This window comes from Pinus tabuliformis, chromosome 5_2 (assembly GCF_031772625.1).
Source record: "Pinus tabuliformis cultivar Carrire ecotype Pingquan chromosome 5_2, CPIR1, whole genome shotgun sequence".
NCBI classification, from domain to species: Eukaryota; Viridiplantae; Streptophyta; class Pinopsida; order Pinales; family Pinaceae; genus Pinus; species Pinus tabuliformis.
Genome location: NC_142306.1, coordinates 1042562435 through 1042580836, shown reverse-complemented (window position 1 = coordinate 1042580836; position 18402 = coordinate 1042562435). Strand labels below are relative to the sequence as shown.

Genomic DNA, 18402 nt, shown 5'->3' with positions numbered 1-18402 from the left:
AATTAACTGAGGACCAGTTTCGTGGGAATAAGGATGTCAGATTTTGTGAAATAGATTTTGTCGTTGAACAACAACTCATAGGAACAGTTGTGTTTATTGCAATGAGACCTTATTTGGGATAGTTCCTCGAATCAATGCCCAATTTTTTTTGAGATCGTGATATTTTTAAAAAGGATCGACGCTATATTGGATAAGCTGCCAAACAGTAGCCTCATTCGAAAGAGGTTGTACAGAGATTCGTGCACTGAAATAGAAGGTAAACTCGTGAAGGACCTCTCGCTCCTGGGAAGAGACCTGAGCAGGGTAGTTATTGTGGACGACTGCCCTTTTTCCTACTCTCTTCAACCCTCTAATTCATTTCCCATCAAACGATTTTTGGGTTGGGCATCAGATTTTGAATTGGCGGACGAGGTGCCCTGCGCATTGGTGAATATTGCCCTACTTAAGGGCGATGTTACACTTGTTTTGAAATCTATAACTCTACTGTACACCTCTTTATATTGGATACTACCACGTAAGCCACTTAGGGCTCCTTTGCTGCCACCCAAGAAGGAGCGCAACAAGAATAAGCATACACTGGTTCTTGACATGGACAGAACTCTTTTGGACTACAACTTGGATGTCCCCATCAACTATTGATTTGGGGTAGCATTGGATGTGCTCTAGCCACGAAATTTGGTGGAGAGGCTAAGGAACATGAGATCTCCAATACCCCGAAATGGTTTGGGCAAATTCTAAACAGTTTGGGAGATATTAAAATAATTAATATTTTTAATGGAGTCCCTAAGTCTAAACTTAGGGAAATTAAAATATTAATGTGAATTAATATAATAATAAAATTGTGTTAGAATGGTCCAAAAGTCATGGATTAACCTAGATCTAATCTTAGTCGTTGATTAGGGACTTAATCTCGGCCGTTGATTTGTCAACAAGAAAAGTATAAGAGGAGGCTTGAGGGTCACTTGGAGAACACACCAAGAGATCAAGATTTCGACTTTCTAGCGCTGGGTTTGCTGAGAAAGTTGAGAGAGTGATCTGGAGTTACAGCTGAGGGGCAGTGAATACAGAAGCAGAGAGGCAGAGATAGTGACAGGAGGATCAGTGTAGCAGCCGGGAAAGCTGACGCAGAGGGTAGAAGCCGGAACTGCTGAGAACAGCCGGAACTACCGGGAACTGCTGGGAAAGATGACGCAGAGGGCAGAAGTCAGAACTGTCGGGAACAGCCGGAACTGCCGGGAACTACTGGGAAAGCTGACGCAGAGGGCAGAAGCCGAAACTGTCGGGAATAGCCGGAACTGCCGAGAACAGCCAAAACTACCCGGAAAGCTGACGGAGAGGGCAGAAGAGGCTGATGCAGTCCCTAGAGGCTAACGCTGGGGTTTTTCGTGGGGCAGATTGGAGTTGAAGAGTTGCCAGAGTGTTTATCTGGGGTTTTAGCCAGAGCATCTGTCTCCGAAGGAGAGGTACTACTACCAAGATTTTTCTCTGTTGGGTGAGCCAGATTTGGCACCCAGATTGTATTCTGAAACTGCTTAATAAATCAAACCCTCAGATAGTTGCACCGGTTTTCCCGCATTGGGTTTTTTCGAGGACATTAGTCCAAAAATAACAATGTCATTTGTGTGCTTGTTTCTATTTCCTTCAATTGATGATTTGTAATGTGTTGAGCGTGTACTTGTGTTTATTTTCAGAATTTACATGGTAAATAACTTGTTAATTAATCAGAACAAGTAGGAAGGAATAAATCAAAAAGTACATGGATGGTTTCTAACTGTTAGACTTAGAAACTTCAACATGGTATCAGAGCGTGGTTGTAGATCACAGGAGAACTGAAGACATCAGCTGAGCAGAGAAGCAGCAGCAGAAAACAGTGGTCCCGAGTGACAGAAGTTGTTCCTAGCAGCGAAACAGCAAGGAAGGGGTGACGCAGTGCCTATGTCATCAAGTTCGGGCCAAGAAGAGGTTGCACAGTGTTGAAAATAGCAACAAGAAATTCTAAAAATAGCATTGCTATAGATAGCATTTAACGATATATTCCAATTTTAATTTGTCCTTGAATTAAAATTCGAATTTAGTCTCACCAACTGTTTGAAAAATAATTAATTAATTCATCTTGAGTTAATTAGTTGGAGAAATTCAAACATGAAGTCTCTGTGAAGACATGCAACAGTTATCCCTTTGATTGAGGAAGTTATCGCTTAATTAAGGAGATAAGGATGAGTTGTATTTGAGTTGTAATTAGTTAGCTCAGTTAACTGAGTTAAGTCCAGTTAAATTAGTTCCAAGCAGTTTGTGGAACTAATTGTGAGTTCAGTCAGTTAATGCATGCATGCATGAAACTATTGTTCTCCAGATAACTGAATATCCTCTCATAAATAACTCGTGCATGTCAGTTCAAACAAAGACCCAGTTAAGATTAAAGGCAGGGACAGTGTACTATCAGTTGCTAGAATATTCCCATGTAAATATCTCTTGCACGTAGAAGGAATTCATTCCTTGAGGATTGCGCAGTTACTACAGAGGTCAGAGCAGTGTGTGAGGTGAGAATCACACAGGTGGCAGCTAGAGGACCCAGGAGAAACTGCGCAAGGAAATAGGAGGCTTGGAGGACTGAAGGAAGACATATGTGTTGTCTATTCTATCTATGAGCAGCAGTGAGGGATTGTACTGAGCGCTGGATAGCTTGAGAGTTAAAGCTTTGTGTAATCCTGAGATATTTCCACTTGTATGATAATACAGATAGTGGGGTCTTTAGCTGAGGCTTTCCCCAAAGTATTCTTCTGTGTTTCATGTGTGATTGAATCTTCTTCTCTGTTATATGTGTTTTGGTTGATCTTTCTCAAAATCGATTAAGCTTCCACAAGTTTGATTGTAGAAGTAGATTAAGTATTTTGCTTTAGTACATTGCATAATCAGTTTAATCTACAGTGAGAATTTCTACACACAGAGGCTAAGGCAGGCAAAGGCAAGCTCACGCAGAGCCACGTAGAGGCCAAGAGGGCTGACGCGGTTGGCTTAGGGAGCTAGTTTGTCGGTGTTGGGACTACGCAGAGCCTAGGTGCTCTCACCTTTAGGTTGCTGGGGTTTAGGAGGTTGTGGATAAGTTGCAGAGTGGAGCTAGTGGGATATTGTTGTCAGAACAGTACCTAACAGGGCAAAGCCAAGAAGGAGGGAGTTGCTACCGAGGGTTTCTAACCGAGAAATCTAGATCAGTGGTGCGGTTGCACAGACGATCAGAGTAGGGGGCATCTCGACATTGGCAGAGGGGTTTCCAGGAGGAAAATCAAGGATCAAATGGAGTCACACCGAGAACTTTCAGAAAGGAAGTAGAGGAGCAGCGAGATGGCAATGAATGGGGTAAGAGACCGGGATAGACTGGACAGAGCCTCAAACTTCGTAGTCTAGAAGGCCAGAATCTTATCCGTTCTAGACAGGAATCGTCTCAAGCAATTCGCCTCGAGGACAATAGTGGTCCCAGTTGACCCAGCTGATAACGATAAGTACGAGGATGTAATGGCAAGGGCCAAGAGCATCATCCTTGACGGGGTCAAGGACCATGTAGTACCACACATTGCCGAGAAGAATACGGCAAATGAGATGTGGGGGGCCCTAAAGAAGTTGCACCAGCATACTTTCGTGCAGAGGAAGATGCTACTAGAAAATCAGTTGCGGTCATACCAGATGTAGAAGGGAGAACAGATCGACACCTTCCTTGGTCGATTGAAGGAGATCCGGGATCAGATGACTTCCATAAGGGCCACGCTGGATCAAGAATTGGTGGTGAGAACAGCCCTGAAAGCAATCTCAGAAGACTGGGAGGTGTTTGTCCAGAGCATACTGGGCAGGACAACCCTTCCAGATTGGGAGGAAATGTGGGCAGCTCTTCGCCAAGAAGAGATCAGAAGGCTAAGCAAGGCGGGAAGCAGCGATAAGGGGATCGGAGTCAAGAAAGAGGAAGAGGAGGATACTTCCCTAACATCTGAGGGAAAGCAAGAGATACAAAAGAAGGACCTCTCCAAGGTCAAATGTTTCAACTGTGGGGAACTGGGTCACTATGCGAGCCAGTGTCCAAGGAAGAAGAGCAAAGGAGAGGCTTCCAAGACCAAGGTTGCACCAACAAGGGCAGAGAAAGAATTGGAGACAGATGATGACTGTGCCATGAGTGCTCACACGCCACTTGAGCGGAAGTGGGGAGACATCGAGCTGTAGTCAAGAGGACTACAGAAGATGAGGAGCAGGATCCTCGAGGTAACCAACCTCTTGGATTATACCTGGCTACGAGAGCCCCGAAGAGTAGCAAGACTGGCAGATATCAGTAGAGACGGATGAGGATGGAGCGGCAGAGAGAGCTACAGTGCAGGATTCCCAGGACAGCGCAAGGCTAGCATGCTGCAATAGTGCGAGTGGCACGGGAGTGTTGCACCAGTGCAGGATGGCATAGAGAGGTGTGCAACGGTGATAGATGCAGGTAGTTGTTGCAGCAGCACAGAGGTCAAAGAGGGAGCACTTGTCAGCGACAATGGGAGCTTCAGTATCGAGAGTGTCTCTAGCCTGACAGAGATGTCAGAGTTGGGAGATCAGTTACTTACTTCTCAGTAACTGAGTTGCAATGCAGCAATTAGCAGTGGCGGTGCTATGGGCAGCACGATGCAACATGATGAGAGGGGATACAGTGCAGACGCAGCAGTGGCAGTGGCAGGGCCATTGGCAACAACACGGATCCAGAGGGAGCTGGCGTACAGATGCAGCAGTGGCAATGGCAGAGCCATGGGTGGCAATACGAGACGCAGCAGTACAAATGATGGGTAGCAGGCCTAGCATCAGGGACCGATGCCAGATGATCAGAATAATACTCAGTAAGGAGTATTGCTAGAGCATAGTCCTCGCTAAGAGGGAGTGTTGATTTGGGGTAGCATCGGATGTGCTCTAGCCACGAAATTTGGTGGAGAGGCTAAGGCACGTGAGATCTTCAATACCTAGAAAGGGTTTGAGCAGATTCTAAACAATTTGGGAGACATCAAAATAATTAATATTTTTAATGGAGTCCCTAAGTCTAAACTTAGGGAAACTAAAATATTAATGTGAATTAATATAAAACTATGTTAGAATGGTCCAAAAGTCATGGATCAAGCCAGATCTAATCTTAGTCGTTGATTAGGGACTTAATCTCTGTCGTTGATTTGTCAACGAGAAAAGTATAAGAGGAGGCTTGAGGGTCACTCGGAGAACACACCAAGAGATCAAGATTTCGACTTTCAGGGGTTAGGTTTGCTGAGAAAGTTGAGAGAGTGATCTGGAGTTGCAATTGAGGGGCAGTGAATACAGAAGCAGAGAAGCAGAGATAATGTCGAGAGGATCAACGCAGCAGCCGAGAAAGTTGACGAAGAGGGCAAAAGCCGAAACTGCCGAGAATAGCGGGAACTGCTGGAACAGCGAGAAAAGGTAACGCAGAGGGCAGAAGCCGGAACTATCTGAAACATCCAGAACTGCCGGAAGATCCGGGAAAGCTGACGCAGAGGGTAGAAGCCGGAACTATTGGGAACAGCCAAAACTGTCGAGAAAGCTGACGCAAAGGGCAAAAGCCGGAACTGTTGGGAATAGCCGGAACTGCCGGGAAAGCTGATGCAGAGGGCAGAAGTCGGAACTGCCGGGAAAAGCCGAAACTGTCGAGAATTATCGAAACTACCGGGAAAGCTAACGCGGAGGGCAGAAGAGGCTGACGCAATCCCTAGAGGTTGACGCTCGGGTTTTTCGTGGGGCAGATTGGAGTTGAGGAGTTGTCGGAGTCTTTATCCGGGATTTCAACCAGAGCATCTGTCTCCGAAGGAGAGGTACTACTGCCAAGGTTTTTCTCTGTTGGGTAAGCCGGATTTGGCACCCATATTGTATTCTGAATCTGCTTAATAAATCAAACCCTCAGATAGCTGCACCGTTTTCCCGCATTGGGTTTCTCCGGGGACATTAGTCCAAAAATAACGGTGTCATTTGTGTGCTTGTTTCTATTTCCTTCAGTTGATGATCTGTAATGTGTTGAGCATGTACTTGTGTTTATTTTCAGTGTTTACATGGTAAATAACTTGTTAATTAATCAAAACAAGTAGGAAGGAATAAATCAGAAAGTACATAGAGGGTTTCTAACTGTTAGACTTAGAAACTTCAATATCAACAAGAACAACTATAGTGACAAGTTCAAGAAGCCCAAAGTGGACAATTTCTTGGTCGAGATGGCCGAGATGTTCGAACTCATGCTATTTACTGCGAGCACTCACAAGAGAGCAAGCATGCTCATGGAGAGTCTATTTCGTCCCCACCACTGGTTCTTGTTCTCGCATCTTTTAAGCAGAGAGGCTTGCATGCACTACTATAAAGGGATTTATAAAATAAACCTATCTCTCCTCGGAAGAGACCTTAGTTATTCTCATCGATGACCGCCCTTGGTCCTATGAGCTCTAGCCCTTCAACGCCATCCCTATTAAACGCTTTCATACAGGGCATACTTTTGATCACCTCCTTCCCCAACTTATTTCTTTCCTCCGACAACTCCTGCAAGAGAATGATGTTTGCCCGCTCATCCAAGACAAATACCATGATCTCGACTGCATTGTAGGTCCTTCACCAAAAAAACACTACATGACAATTTTTTGAAGGGAAGCCATGCACCATAGTTATTCTCCCACATCGTATTCCATTGAAAATTATTATAGCGGACATGAATGGATACCGGGTTGAAGTATTAAATAATGTAAGATCCATTGTGCCGTCTAATTATGTAATGGAGATTGGAAACGTATTTAAGATGATTCCTACAAGATGCGTGACAGAAATTATGAAAGTGCAGGACAGAGAGACACGACTATACAAATCACATTTTCAAAAAAGAATTTAATTATACTAGGTGAATTAAAAATATTAATGGATTATTATAAAGTAATTTTATAAAATTATAATAAGGTTACTTTATTAAATTATAAAGTCACTTTATTAATTAATTTTATAAAGTTATTTACAATAATATATATATATAGATAGATAGATATATTATAAAATAAAATAATATTTAAAAAAATGAAGGGGAAATGGAAAAACCCCTATTCTATGATAGTCCTACCGATGAATTACACATGCCGAAATTAAGCTTTGAAGACAGCTTTTTGAAGAGAGAGGCAATGTTATGAATAAAATATAGATATAAATAATGTAAATATATATAATAATAACACATCATAAATAATGATTAATTAGTGATTAGTTAGCAAAGAGGTATGCCCCTAGGGACACAACCATTCATAATGGGACACTTGCCTAAGTATATAAAGCAGGCCCTCGTTGTAACATTCATATCCTTGTACATTTCATCTTATTAATAAAAATATTACTACAATACATTGTGTATTTTACATTTTAAAGCACAACTTTAACTTTTGTCACTTCACCTTCAAATATCATGAAACAATTAATGGTACTGTTAAAAAATTAAGAAAGAATTTAATATTACCATAAACTACATAGCATTAGTAGGGCCCTAGGGTTGGATATTAGGCTTCCCGACTCAAATTATTTTTTTCATGCAAAATTCAAGGGGGATGCACACAAGCACCCCTTTCGGGGAATGCGCCCCCCACATTGGTGAAATGTTTCACCATGTGTCTCCCCAAGTTTCCCCAAAAGGGGGATGTGCGGAAAGATTTCCACAGGCATCCCTCCATCCTGAGAGCATGGGAAACATGGGGAGTGCACACCCAACCCTAGGGGACACATCCCTGTGGAAGACTGGCTTTGTTCTGGTTTAAACGACGTGGTTCAACCTACTTTTCAAGGATTAGTTGAAAGAATAAAATTTCTGTGAGAAATGACTTTCTCATATTAGCTATTGTGATTCATTATACATAAACGCCTATGTCAGAATAAATATCACAGGGTTTCACAAGAATCAGCTTTAATAGATTGCATTATCACATACCTTTGTTGTGGGATCTTTTTTACTGATCCTGCGGAGATGTTGTGCCACTTCACCATCAATGTCCTAAGCATTTCCCAGACACAAAATTCCGATCAGAAAATTCATTGGCATGAACCAACAAAACTTGGAATAATAGCATGTAATATGTACAACCCCCGCTAGCATGTAACATGCTACATTTAAAGTAAAAATTGCCATGGAATTATTAAATTAAATTAAACTAATTGATTTCTCAGTTGCTACACTACTGAACTCAGCATCTATGGCACAGAAGGAATAGTAAACAAAAATATGCTAATATAGAATGAACTAACATTGTTAGTCAAAACCAGCAGTCTCAGCAACGATATTCAAACTGAAGTTAGGCTGCCTCAAGTCTAATGTCCTTGTAAATTGCTGATCAAGAAACTTAACTATAATCTATCATCTCTTAAAAAAGGTTTTCTAGAGACTTAAGTGAATAGAGAAAACCTAGGTATCATCTCCTAAATTTTTTTCATAGAATACTACTTCAAGTGCATTCATTTACCGCATGCAAGTAATAAAATCAATTGGTCACAATTACTTAGATCATAACCAACACAAATTAATAATTAGAAAGCAACAATGTCATAAACTCACGTAGCTCCGAAACAGATCACTATCTCTAGCATTAAACAGGTAAGATATCAATATTACAGGTAATAATGTTGATACAAGTCCTCAAAACCATAAGAGGTAAAATTTAGCATAACAGAAATGTGAAAATAGAATACACACAATGAAAGTAGTGACTCAGCCAACATGAGCAGTAAGATAAGGCACTGATGACGAAATAAGCACAACGAAATCCCTGTTACAAGCGAAATTTTGTAAACTATAACTGATTTATCATGGCCATTTCAAAAAAGTATAATATTTCAAAAGAAATTTTTAGTTAAAAATTTATATCGAATATATGTGGTATGCAAATACTCTGAATATTCCATATACCAAAATATTTTTACAGGAATCATGCTACACTTGTAATTGCCTTTTCAGTTTAAAACAGTGTCAAATGCGTTATAACTGATTTTTGTAACAATTAAAAATGCTCAGGGATGGCATAAACTTAATGATTTAGCAAGAATGAATTATGAAACCATGAGTTAAAGTAATGTAATGACTCTCCTAAGTTAAAGAAGTTCTTACCGAAACTGTAAAGATTACTGAACTGTGAAACTGTATGAATTGGTGAAATGGAGTACTTACCTGATCTGCTACGGCTGTTGCGGTGATCTGCTGCAGAACTTCTCCCGTTACCGAATGACCAAACCACCCAGCCGAACCGAGTATACCTGGATACTCAATCCAGTATGCCTCTCAACCGAAGCATACCGTTCCCCCGTGCCCAGAGACTTCAAAACAAGTAAGGCTCATAGTTCCGAATTATAAGCAGTATGGATAAATTTCCTCTCCTTCTTCCTTCAACAGCACTCTCCTTCGTCCTTCAACAGCCCCCGGTTCAGTTTTTCCACTCACAGTCAATCCAACCTTGCTCCTCCTTGAGACATAGAACACCCCCCCTTTTATAGCAGAGGTTCCTCCCTCTCTACGCATCAGTTAACCGCCTCTATGAAAGGATCAGATTTTCTTTAGGCGGTGACTGCTTTGTCATGATATCTGCCTTTAATAGAATCAGATCTTTATATATCGAATGGTGTCACAACACTTTAATTATGACAGATGGTACTTTTTAAATAATATAAAACCGTGATGATTTTAAATATTACATATTACTTTATGTCTAATAAAATATCAAGTTTAAACATAAGGTTTATGGGTTTAGTTTTATTAGTACACAATTTGGGTTATACATGTAGATATATGAATAAACTCAACTATATTTCTTACTGAGTGTATTTTTCTTCTATTTACGAGAATTAGGTGTTTAATTTACCCTTTGATAATTAATTCATTTATCTTATATTTAGACATTCTCCATGAATAGTCGATATATAGTCGATGTATATATATATATACATATACTAGTGCAATGTATATGATGCATGCATATGTAGCTATCATATGCATGCCTCACATGCATGCTAATATGGCTATGCTGTTCGTGATTCGAGATGGGTTGTTACATACACCCCTCCTTCAAAAGAACTTCGTCCCGAAGTTAAGGGTTTATAAAGTATATTGATAATTCCTTTAAGGTATGTAAGGATTGTATTATGTGATTGAATTTTTCATTTATGATCGTGAGGACACTTTAAACTTTGTGATTTTGAACGCTGATAGATTTCCAATTTTAATAGTCATGCCTTGCCCAAACCAGGTTCCCAAGCTATTCTAAAATCATCCTATCCTTCCTAATCTCTTCCGCTCCCATCCTATCCGTCCTCTACTGGAGTATGCCATGGCGTCAGCTATACTGACCTAACCATGCATAAACTCTAAGGATGGCAGCGTCGACTATATCGACCTGATTTCCCAGTAGGCATCCGGCAATCATCATCACACGTCTAGGGGAGCGTGACTCGCACAGTCCTCCCATGATCCCAGGTTTTCAGAGGATAAATGGTGGGCAACACCTCCACCCCTCCCAGTAGAATCAGGGTTAATACCCTATCATGGAATCTCTTTGAGCCTTAATTGTTCTGAAGTTTCTGTCATCACGTGGTCATTTGGTAACGGATTTTATCTGCAATCATAAACACTTGTCCATGCATTTATAACATGTGCATTAATATTTTCAAAAACACATAGCTTATGTATATTTCATACATGTCATCTAAAGTATAACATACCTTGCCATAATCTATTCATGTCATTAGCTTTCATATTTACAATATAATCATTCTTTCGTGTATTGTTTGTGCATAAAACTCATGACTTTAAATTGCTAACTGACACTTGATATTTGATCTTACGAGCACATATCGTTATGTTCCAAACTTTCATTGATCTGTATGTGTTTGCTCAGTAACAACTAACTGGGTTATTGTCTTACTTGGTAACGAAATGCATCATATGGACAGTCATTAGCAAGGACAAATCTCAATTCCTTCTTTTTACAATAATGTTATTTGGTGTATTCTTTTATATATAACTGCTTGAAATACCTAGCTCAAAGTATGGTATGCAACACATTTTGGGAACATATTTTGTACTCGACATTTCTTTTAACAATACTACACCGAACACTGCTCTATGTTTAAATGGTAGTACTCTTCCAACACTTTGGCCCTATAGGTTGAATTTATGCTCACGGAACCTTTGCTCAGGTTGTATTCATCACTTATCTTATTGCTAAATTAGGTCTGAATGTTGCGTAGTAACCGTTCCTATTGACTGATTCACTACCAAGGAGTTGATATTCATGCCAAGTGAACTACTGTTTCCAGATCTTTTGCCAGCGCACATTCCAGGGTCCGAACTTAAGTTCTATGCATTATACCAGTTATTTTTTTTTATGCCTCTATATAAAGAAGTTAATGACTGTTGCAATTCTTAGTTAGTTCCTCATCACACGGCGTTTAATAGCAGTGTATTCCTTGTGAGGCATGCATGTAACAACAGAACTAGCCTTCAAACAATTTGTTAAAAATGATCCTAAATTGCATCAATCCAACAGTGAAGAATATATCATTACAGAGCACCATTGATTATAAAGGCGAGAGCAGATTCTAACCATTCAACAACTTGTGGTTTTTATGTAAGATAGAAGAAGACAGTTTGAGGAGTGGGTCCCCAAGTAATTATAAAGGAGGATGACTAAACAAAATGAGTATCTAGAAGTTTGTAAGAATATAAACATCATTTACCACTTGTGTGTTACTGGAGCATAAATAATAATAAAACGAACTCATCCAAGCAAAATTTACAATTTACAAGAGACTAATATAATTAAAAGCATAATATCAAAATACTTAAGAAAGTACTTATCTCTAGAGAATACGTCAACTCCTTTTCGTTCAACTCTTCAAGGAGTTAATCTCGTGCATACTATCCTCATCAGGAAGTCCATATCATCATCGGCAGGAAAGGCCAGTTTGTATCATCAGGTGGAATATCCTTCAACCACTCTAGGTCAATGCTGCCAATGTCTGTGTGAAGCATCTCAAGAAACTGTTTTATTCTCCCTGCAAGACATTGTTCATCCCTCGGTCCTTGATGGCATCTGCAGTATCTTCAAGATCAGCATATCTGACTGCATCCCAATTCACAGCATCCTCGGTATTTGAGTCCCTTTCTCTTTTAATCTACAATCTTCTACATTTGTATTCTTCGTTATAGTTTCCTAATCAAATTTGTTCTTTCTACAGTTCCCGTCAATGTGATAATGGTTTGTGTGATTGCTCAGATTTAAAATGCCACAAAGATTATAACTTGGCTACAGAGGCAGATACGAGCTCATCAGAGAGACTTTGCTTAATGGATCCAAGGGACTTGATTTTGATTGCAGAGATTCAGGAGAACCAATACCACGACTTCTTGATATCGATTCTTCTTACTCATATATATTTGGACCATACCCTTTAACCATTCTTTCACTGGTACCTTCCAAGATTGAAACTTCTGAGAAATACCGCTGATGATTCCAAGTGCAAGGATTGATACTCCAACTGCCACTTCAGGAATCAAGTAATCTTCGACTTTCTTCCTTAACCTAGCTCGGGTTCCTTGTTAGAAAACCAAATATAGTGTAGTACAAGCAATATTTTCTAAACTTCAGATATTATTTGTGAGGTTAACAGTGCTTCTTTTAGATTTATTCTTCTATCAACAAATAATTGTACCTCAGAAATTAACCACAGTAGTAAGGAGAAAGCAGAGATCATAATACATAATAAGAGATACCAGAAATTAGGTCCAAGACCAGGGCAAAACCCAACCAAATCCTTCTTAGAGAGATCCTTCAAAATATGTAAAGACAAGGACTATACTGACCCAAGAAGACTTCCACAAGTGCAAGGTTTCCACAATTGAATGTCCTAAAAAGATCACAAGGGAAAGGTTGATTCTCTCACAAGACTGGAATGTACCCTTCCTATACAACATTAGATCCAGATCTTCAGGTTCTAAAGCTCGAAGAAACTGGTGGAGTGTTGAATTCCCAAGCAAATCAGAAACCCCTGGGTAAAGCATTTAATTTGCTCTGCAACAGGTGTCACAAAATGACATTGAACCAGCAGTTTAACATATCGATGTCAATTCTTACTGTTTACAACCAAGTCCCTGACTTATGAAGTCATTATAAAATGAGAATAGAAACATCAAATACGGAAGAAACACTGATAACTTGGTGAGCATTGAGATGAAAGACAAGAAAAGTTCTGTTCTGTAGAATGTAAATTTTTTTTTTTTTTTTTTTGGACCACAGGAGATTTATACAAGTTGTTGTAGAGCTTGTTCTTTACCAACAGGTGAATCTTATAGGAAAACGAGTAGCTAGTTTTATATAAAAAAAAAAAAAACACGTCAGTGAGATGCCACATTGACAATGAACTATATTGACACGAGGAGGAACATATTTTATTTATCACAGATATAAGTTTGCAATCACCTGAATCTTGAGAACCCCTTTGAATCTATTGTATACCTGCAATATATGCATTGAAATTCCTTTTGAAAATCATACACTATAACTTCACTTCATAAACATTAAACATGAATGATATAAATTCTCCTAGGAATGATTAATGTCAATTCAGAGAAACACTGAGTTACTTGATAGTTCATTCCTCGGGGATGTGAAAGAAGTGAAATTGGAATAATCAGGTATCTCCTACAATAATAATATAGTTTGAAAATTTCTGGTCTTCTTGTTATTGTAGAACATCAGACTCGGTGAGAACACAAACAAGAACAGTTGTGTAATAATAATTGTGCAAAGTGTGAATTTTTGTGATACGAGTCATTGCATTAGACTAACAATATACCAATAGTTATGCACTTGGAACTTGTCAAGGCCAGCTTCAAGTTAAAAGGTCCACAACTAATAATTCCGATTGTGAATGCAAGTGCATGCTTGTGATATGACCCAACGCTTATGAGCAGCTACTGTGTTCATTGTTAATCATTTGCATGCATGTAATATAATTCTCAAGCCCCAATAGCAGAATACATTAATTATGTGATAATGTGCATTGTACACAATCAATGAGTCTCTGGTACCAACAACTAAAATTGTTTGTTTAGACCCAACAACAATAGCAGTCTAGATCAGAAACCACTCGAACAATAGTAAATACATATATTTATGTTTTTCTATAGTACCTCTTCTTAGAATCAAAACTGAAACTGAATAGTTAATTAAGAAGAAGTTCTAAGGCCAATACTTTGACAGAATGCTTATGTGCATCCAGAAATCCTAACTATAAACACAAATTAACGGTGACATACCCACCAACAATAGCAGTCTGTTTGAGAAACCATAACAATCATTCATATCATAAATTGAAAATTTTAATGAACACTTTGACAAACTGATTATGCTCATACAGAGCCCCTAAGTCCTAAATATAACAACATACATGAGCCAGTAACTTGGCTCAGATTCAAGCCACAGGTTTTTCTACTGATCCTCAATTATTGTTGGGTCTGAAATCAATGCAGGCATGTTAAGATATAGTCTTTAATGATCAGGCATCATGTTGATGCTTGGGTCAACTATTACTTTCAAATGTCATTTTTGTAATTCATGCTACTTACCTCCCTAGAGTTTGTCCTTTGCCCAGATGAATCATACTTTCGTGGAGGTGAGGGTGATCTTGTAGCTTCATCATCGTCAATCTCCAGATTACCCGACTCCAGCAATACAGCAATTTGCTCAATCTCCAGATTACCCGACTCCAGCAATACAGCAATTTGCTCCACACGAGTCTGCTCAAAATTTGTACCACCACACAGGCAGTAATATCACTTAATGCCACCACAATAGTGGGAGTCCAAAGGAACCAAAAGATTGAAACGGCAAAATCTAAGCACACTTGCGCCCACGCCAATAGCAATATCCTTTTGTCTGTCAAATGTACTAACCAGCCATCAAATGTGCAAAAAGTAGAACTGTGGTTGGAATCTTGACATTGAAAGTTGCCATATTTTCTCCCCATCTTTTCACAATCAAGATAGCACATATAACTGCAACAATAGTGGCTACCACCAATGGAAGAGTCATTCCATGATCAGTCTTCCAGTTTACTAAAGCATTTGCAAGTGCTGAACTTCCAAGAGATGATGCTGCTCCTCCAAAGCTCATTGTCCAAAAGGTATCACTCAACCATTCTTGCCAGAAACCCAGCTTCTCATGTTCAGCGGTCATCCATGTCTCAAAAGTGCATGAGAAAAGGAATGAAGCAATTGCTAGAGAAACTGTTCCCATCCAAATGCTATAATATTTGTCGAATTGCATAGCCAAGGAACCAGTTATGTGCAAGACACAAAAACATTATACAAGCCTTCTTCCGACCCGAGAAATATCCCGAAAAAGAGAGAAGCCAGATATCCAGACGCAAACTGTAACACCATGTCCTCCCTTGCAAACCCATATCGCCGATAAAGATATTCACCGTAAACTGCTTGAAGCCCTTCCGCCACAGAAGCCAATAAGTATACTGACTAAAAGCTGCGCTGGAAAGCAAGAAATGGCGAAGGAAGGTTCATAAACGAATTGACGGACGACTCTAAATTTGGCGAGATCATTCTGCTACGTTTGTAAATGAAATGAAATCGGCCGCAAATGGCAGCTCCGCAAGAACATACTAGAAACGCGTAAAACCACTGGGGAGGTTGCCAGATCTCGCTGTCGATAACCATTACCATTTTGGTCTCCAAACTCGTCAGTCATATAACCTGGCTGCTGCTGGTGGAAATCGATCCGTGCCTTCGATACCATTAACTGATACTATCCTGCACGCTTTGGAAGATAACGAAAGACCTCCGATACGATTCCCTCACTTCCTCTGTTTTTCATGTCTGCGAGTGATTCGTTCCCGAGGAAACTATGCGTCCTTAATTTTCTTTTAAAATTGGTCGCAAATGGGAAGTCGGTGGAGTCTTGAGAGAGCGAAGGCCAGAGGTTCGTGAGATATCAACCGATCATCCCTAAGTCGGCCATCGGACTTGCGGCAATTCATATAAATACCATTGAGGATGTCGCGCGTTCGACCAGCCGCAGGCTGAAAAAATAAGCTAAGGCGGTGCTCTACAGCACTCCAAAGTTACTTTTGAAATATCGGCGCATAATGACTCATAACAGCCCATGGGGCACGTAATTCTTCACGCGTCAATTAACTATCAGACTCACGCTTTATTTTAACACGCCATCGTTTAGCTGGCATCGGACAAGTCGAAATCTATTGACGTGCGCCTTGCACGCCAGCCTCATCACCTGGGAGGGCCTTCGACGTCCCCTATCACTGGCAGCGACGGTTATAAATTTACTATCTGGCTCCGTTTGCGTTGTGGGGATTCTGCGGTCAAATCCTGCCCGCTCCATAGTGTAACAATTTCTTCCAACGTTGCATTGCTTCTATGCCCAATTCAAGCTCCTCTGCTAGACTTCTCCTTCTGGCAATTCTTCAGTTTTCCCTGGAGTATGGGGAACAACTTTGCATGATGCAGATGTTAGCATCCGAACATTCTTTCGTTCATGTCTAAGCCGGCAATTTACAGATTCTTTAGTAGCTGCAGCAACTCATAATTTCCTCAACCGGAATAAAACAAAGTTGTTCAATGCGTATCCATCTCTTCTTCCTGAGTATTTTCCTCTATTTCTAAAGCTGATTGCATGGAATGGAGGGACGCGGTGAACAGATATACGTAAAGTACAGTGAGAAAATAAACATACTACTACCATAAAAATCCGATAGTTTCTATTATCAGACAGCATCTAACAGAAAGAAGCCCTTTTGAACATTAAGGAGAGAGGAGCATTGAAGAGAGGAATAATTACACAGCAGAGTATATGGGCAGTCCAGTTCAATTTTTAAACCTTAATAAAAGTATAAGGTTGATATAACTTCTCTGGACGTAACGGTTAGATCATAGCAGGGTACGAGGGCTGTCTATTTCAGTTCTTAATCGTTAATAAACGAAGTACAAGGTTAATATAACTTCTCTGGATTTAGAATATAACAGTTTGGGGATAATTTATAATCCGAACTTAGACAATTTATCAGTGAAATACCTAAAAGCCAAGCTATTTAAGCATCTTAACACTATGAGCAAATAGGTCATATGCTACTAAAGGCTATATAATATATGATAGTTTTGGCTACATGGAAATCGTTTATCAATGACAAAGATGCAGGATGAGAATAAGTATACCAAGATTTTTTTTTTGAAAGTATTGAAATGATATCAACAAGAAAACACTGCTGCCCAGTAACAGATGCCTTTTCACGATTAAAAGCATAGTTTTGCAAGCTTCTCTTAACATCCCTTACTGTGATGTGAGTGGAATATACCACTCCAACAAGCTACATTTTACATTTAGCTTTTCATGCATACTGATTATGCATGCATATTTATTATGCTTGTTCAAGAGTTATATATTGGCAGCTTCATTTAATTAGTTTGACGTTTTGAACCAGGAGTGAGACCATCTGAAGACTATATCTATATCTAATCTATCATTTACATATACTTGCTTCAGCTCGAAATACAAACAGTTGTCAATGCTAATGTGATCCTGAGAACTACTGTCTCAGCGAAAAGCAACATACTTCTCAAAATTGTTGGAACTGTTGTTTCTTGGGCACACAGAATGTCTCACCTGCTGAAATAAAACAAGGCCTCCGGCTAACAGAAGAAAATTTCAAACCAATCAAGTTCTTCTATTTAACTCCTTCCAATACCAGAACTGTCATAAAACAATTCCAGAATTCTGAAAACTTCAATTGCATAAGCAGTCAATGCCTTATTTTAGGAGATATAAGCTTTGGGACTGTCCTGGCACTAATTTGCATCATATTAAATTGTCTGAAACATAACTACTGCAGTATTGTCAAGGAGATGAATTTTGCACCACCTTATTTTGATAAATTTAAACCTTTTAACAAGCTTAACAGGTCCGAAAGTTGAACCAGCTCCGATACCATATGTAATGACTCTCCTAAGTTAAAGAAGTTCTTACCGAAACTGTAAAGATTACTGAACTGTGAAACTGTATGAATTGGTGAAATGGAGTACTTACCTGATCTGCTACGGCTGTTGCGGTGATCTGCTGCAGAACTTCTCCCGTTACCGAATGACCAAACCACCCAGCCGAACCGAGTATACCTGGATACTCAATCCAGTATGCCTCTCAACCGAAGCATACCGTTCCCCCGTGCCCAGAGACTTCAAAACAAGTAAGGCTCATAGTTCCGAATTATAAGCAGTATGGATAAATTTCCTCTCCTTCTTCCTTCAACAGCACTCTCCTTCGTCCTTCAACAGCCCCCGGTTCAGTTTTTCCACTCACAGTCAAT

The 18402-nt window shown here is 39.8% G+C and overlaps 1 protein-coding gene and 1 pseudogene across 1 annotated transcript in view; both read right to left on the bottom strand.

Annotated features, from left to right (window-relative positions):
• Positions 1-18402, bottom strand: part of LOC149162803 (HEAT/U-box domain-containing protein) — a 407100-nt gene that overhangs the window by 307298 nt on the left and 81400 nt on the right. Inside the window, exon 3 of the mRNA XM_089437404.1 lies at positions 7961-8023. Coding sequence (XP_089293530.1) covers positions 7961-8023 — 63 coding nt within the window. The remainder of the gene's footprint in view (positions 1-7960; positions 8024-18402) is intronic.
• LOC149162804 (uncharacterized) lies at positions 14305-15889 on the bottom strand (annotated as a pseudogene).